Raw genomic sequence first — 4862 nt, forward strand, 5'->3', positions numbered from 1 at the left:
TCTGTCTCCAAACGAACGGGCGGATATCTGGTGTCCTAGACTGCTGGATCCTCTGGTTCCAATGGAATATAGTGGTCGAGATATCTTTTCCCGAAACTGAGCCCACTGTACCGTTGCGCGCCATAACGAGTTGGCATAGGCGGTAAATTAAATATAACCCAGTGCCGTATACGTTCAGAAGTGACCGCATCTTCAGGGAGCCAGCAGTAGTTGTTCAAAGCTAGGCAATGAATGGGAGAATGTTAACATTGTCATCGATATCAGGTGTCGTCATCGAGCCGGTATCGACATCATCGTTCGTCTCGTGCGCTGCGTGTTTATTATCATTTGGTGGACGCGGTTGGCGTTACCTGCGGGGATGGCATATTCTGCGTCCATCAGGTCAGATAGAAGCTTTATTATTGCAGAACGAACTACGGTATTTCGCGTGCATCACATTCCTGTGATAACTGTAGCTGCGTGGACGCGCTCATGACTTTTAAAGATTACCACATGTGTTTACAAGTGAAATAATGAGTGGAAGTGAACGTGGTGACATACCCAATCGAAGCATCGAAAAATTGTCGAAGAACCTGAGCTGAAAGTTTTGTATACGCGTTTTTATATTTCTACATTGGGTGTAGTTCCGTATCGGGACCATATTCCGTATCCGTTTTTCAAAATTAGTGAAACGGTTAGGAAAGTAAATATTGCATAGAAGTGGAAGAAGATCATATACTGAATCTAAAAATGGAAGAATTGTAAAAATCTGTGGACTAGAAGTTTTTTATATGCATTTAAACAAGCCCACCTGATTCACTTTTAGCGCAGCAGAAACACGGGAATGCTAAGCCTAACGGATTCAAAACTTGCCGTCTTGCGAAAGGTAGGGCGGTTGAAATGGGCTAAATGGGTTAGGTTAAGTTAGGTTCTACAGATTGGGGGGTCATGGGGGGGCCTCGCCCCCCAGGCACGCACTAGGTGGTGCGGGCGTCGAGACTGTGCCTCGGGTAGGTCAGTAAGGTCCTCAGCCAAGATGGCGGATCGCCATCAAGAAACCGGCGATAAAATTTAATTTTTTATACGTTTTACGCAATATACGAGGGTCATTCCTGTTTAATTTCGTTACTAATTACTTCCTCTTTCACGTAAAAGCGTTTGATTTTTGTTTTTATTAGTTTTTCTTTAAAAAAGCCAGTGGTCCCGATACGGAACTACATCCTTCTACATTCAGCACTCCTGTCACGGCAACGTGATGGCATGAATACTCTAAAAGGCTATGAAGGATGTTGATGATGATTCGTGTTTTCTTTTCTTTTCTTTCTTTACGCAGCTGCAACTACCACTATATGGTATGAACGATGTCATCTTGCGAAAGTTAGAGTTGCGTTGGATTAGGCTAGACTAGGTTACCTCAGCGAGCATAGTTCAGTCTTGGTTCCTCTTGTACCGTCCGGGGTGGGGGAGGGGGATGAGTCGCCCCCCCCTCTCCGCAGCTGTTCCAGGTTATGCTGGTTATGATGTGCTGTCGCCTCATGAGCTAACATGACGATTCATCTTGAAGAAACCGGCGATGAAATTAATTTCTAGGCATGTCATACGGCATCTGGCATTCATCGTGTTTGCTTTTTACTCTATACATTCTCTTCTGGTAAATTCAGTTGTTTTTGTGGTTATCTCTGCTTGTTTAAAATACTCATAAGCCCCTCTACGGAACAACATCCGCTATAACTAACAGGTGCCCATGTACACTTTACAGTAATGCCACAGCATAGAAGGACATCAGCTTGCGTCATCAAGATTGTTTATAAAGCTGTGTCAGCACATCTCACCTTTGCCGAAGACTTCAATTGCGGCACACTTGAGCTTGGGCGTTAGGACCACTAAACACATGAGTCGTCACACCCTGCTTTCCTGCGATAATTTTTGCGACGAGATTAAGCACCATCATCTTGCGTTATCTTCAGAACAGCATGTGCTGAATACGTGTACGCACCAACAACTTTACACCGACGATGGAGCTCTTCTTATCACAGTGAAGGACGAAGATCGAGATTTCTTTCAAGAAGACGCGAGCGAGGTACTTCAAGAAACGAAGATGAACCTTCCGACCAACGATATCGCTTCTATACCTTCAGAAACTTTGACATCTCTAGGTACGCAAATGGGATACGGTGAGGAGACACCTCATTCCTGCAACACCTATGAAGATCATGACGAAGTAACGAAGAGAAAACGCATGTTCACTGACACAAACAGTAGGGACGGCTCCCTTCAAGAACCGAAGCCGAACTTTCGTAGAAACGTTATCGTGACCGGTAGGGCGACAAGGTTTCGCAGAGGGAGCGAAAATACGAATATGAAATTTTCATGTGCGCGCATATGGACTGGTGAGAGGACGCAGCACACCTGCGATGGCGAAGAAAATATTCATGTCACAATAAACAACAAATACAGCTGTCCACTTGACGAAGACAGTGAAGGTATTGCGATTCAAGAAGGGAAGACCAACCTTCGTAGCAACGGTATTGCGAGCGACACGGCAATTAAGCTTTGCGGGGGACGACAATCCTACCAGGGCCCAAGTACTCCAGGTACCTACATAGGATACGGCGAGATGACGCAGCCCATGAACATCCATAAAAGCGTTCTTGTCACAATAACGAACGAATACTGCAGTTCTGTTGACGAATGCAAGGGAGGCAATGTGTTCCAAGCAGCGGACACCGACCTTTGCACAAACTGTGTCAAGAGCGATAGGACGACAGCGTTACGTAGAAGAGAAAAGTCTGACCGACGCTCAAAATATTCTGGGGCGCATATGGGTTATTTCGAAGGGACACCGGAACGCCACAACAACGATGGTTTACTCCTTGTCACGATAACGAACAAATGCAGTGATTTAATTGACGGAGGCGATGGGGATGATGTGGGTCAACAAAAGAACACGAACATTTGTACCAGCGGTTTTACTAGCGCTAGAGCGACAAAGCTGCATGGGAGAGCCGTCTCCCACCAGGGCCCGGGGTGTGCAGTTCCGCTTGCGAAGTATAGTGAGCGTACAGCGCAGACCTACAAGGCTGAAGGCGATTTATTTGAAGGAGACGAGGCGGTTGGTAACATTACCTTAAACTTCATTACGAACAGTACGGCAACAATGCCACTCAGGAGAGAGAAGGCAGATGAAAGCGACGCACCGAAAAAAAGTGAAACAAGTGGGAAACGCTGCAATGAACATTGCACGTCCACGGCAAATTCTCAATGTCTGCGACGCAGACACGGCAAAGGCACCAGTCTCTACAGTGAGACGATACGTAACCAGGGGAACTGCACGAAATCTCAGGGAATGCGAAACTCAGATCAAAACTTTCAGAGTGATCCGATCCGAGCGTCCGATCGGGGTATACCGAAAGAGCAACCGTTACGGATCAGAGACTGGATCGGCGTTCCTCACAGCAGTGGTGGCCACGCACAGGTAGAGAAAAAAAATATCGCTCAAGTATTTCCCCATCATTATGGACAACGTGTGCACCCTTATGTTTCTCCTTGTGTCAGCTCCTGCTATTGTGGATATCGTGTCCAACGAAGTGAGTGTGAAGAAACGGGCCTGACATCCATGAAGTGCTATGATTTTGCTGGCACGCAGTTAGGGCATGCGAATGTTTCAGGGCATAATTCTAATGCTAGACACTGCCTGGATAATTCAAGGCAGGACGGTTGGGCTCTATATGTGACGCCTTGTGACAGCGCCCGACATATACCGTCATGTGCCAGGTATGAACTGATATGAAACCTAACTTATGAACGTATATGAAAATTATATAGCATCGATCTCCGCACAACATGTGCCGTATCACGCGTGCCTGATCTTAGACACCTGAAATTGGGTGAATAACTCCTTATTAAATATGGTTTATGTTCGTGCTGTTGAGTGCTTTTCGTTTATTTGTTTTAGTCTGGCAGTTGTGAACCAACGCTGTGAAGGCCTGTAACCTCCTTAGTGAGACTCCAGTCTAGACCTGTGTCGTGCAGTTAATTGCGCTTCAAATTTTATAATTTAAAATTTTGTAATCGTGAGCGACGCCACAGCGGTCGGTCTGTGGATGGCGTTTGCCCACCTGAGAGTTCTTTAACGTGCGATGAAAACTCATCACACGGCACCCCGTATTTAACGTTCCTCGCGGAAGACGGCGTGTCTAAGCAACTTGTACCCTGCCACCAAGTTGTTGGCGTCCTCGGCCGGGTTTGAACCCGCGATGTCGGGATCAGAAGGCGAACACGCTACCGACTGAGCCACCGAGGCTATACTTCTTCTATATACTTCTGTATATACTTCGAAATCTGCGACCTGTTTTATAACTGCGATAATCCAATTAGCGACGTTAGCGACTTCCGTGGAAAGAGGAAGTGGCTACGAGGCTACGAGCTACGACGAGTTTACAATTACAAATACAATTACACAGTAGTTACTATGTGAAAGGCTTTGCGTATCCTGTTCACCGTGCAGACTGGTATAACGATTCCCTTGTTTTTTTTTTTGTTTTTTTTTTCAAGTTTGTGCAAGACCCATCTCACGAACTGTTGGTATGTAGTGCATCTATTTCCTGTATGAGACACGCAAGCTTTGAACAAAACTAAAGCTAGTAGGACGCCGAATATTAATTCAGCTGCACTCTTTTTGAATAAGTTACGAACAATAACGAAAAGTTAAGAATAATTATTTAGTATTGTAACCAACCAGCATGATTGTGCATAAGACACGCTTCTTACTTGTGAATATGAGCGCTAGGTTCGTGCTGCCCTCGAAGTTCTATATGCTACTGCAAGAGCAGCTCCTTGCAACATAAGCACTCGACTTCTTTCGGCATTATTATGCATGTACC

The 4862-nt window shown here is 45.7% G+C and overlaps 1 protein-coding gene across 1 annotated transcript; it reads left to right on the plus strand.

The window, feature by feature from the left end:
- The first annotated feature begins 284 nt into the window (after positions 1-284).
- Positions 285-3904, plus strand: LOC135368332 (uncharacterized). Its single transcript, XM_064601533.1, has 2 exons — positions 285-381; positions 1739-3904. The coding sequence occupies exon 2, from the start codon at positions 1871-1873 to the stop codon at positions 3767-3769; it is 1899 nt and encodes a 632-aa protein (XP_064457603.1). The 5' UTR covers positions 285-381; positions 1739-1870; the 3' UTR covers positions 3770-3904.
- The last annotated feature ends 958 nt before the right edge of the window (positions 3905-4862 follow it).

The sequence above is a fragment of the Ornithodoros turicata genome, chromosome 1 (assembly GCF_037126465.1).
Source record: "Ornithodoros turicata isolate Travis chromosome 1, ASM3712646v1, whole genome shotgun sequence".
NCBI lineage: Eukaryota > Metazoa > Arthropoda > Arachnida > Ixodida > Argasidae > Ornithodoros > Ornithodoros turicata.

Coding starts and splice junctions, on each gene's coding strand:
- LOC135368332 (XM_064601533.1), top strand. CDS start 1,871: ATGAGTCGTCACACCCTGCTTTCCTGCGATAATTTTTGCGACGAGATT.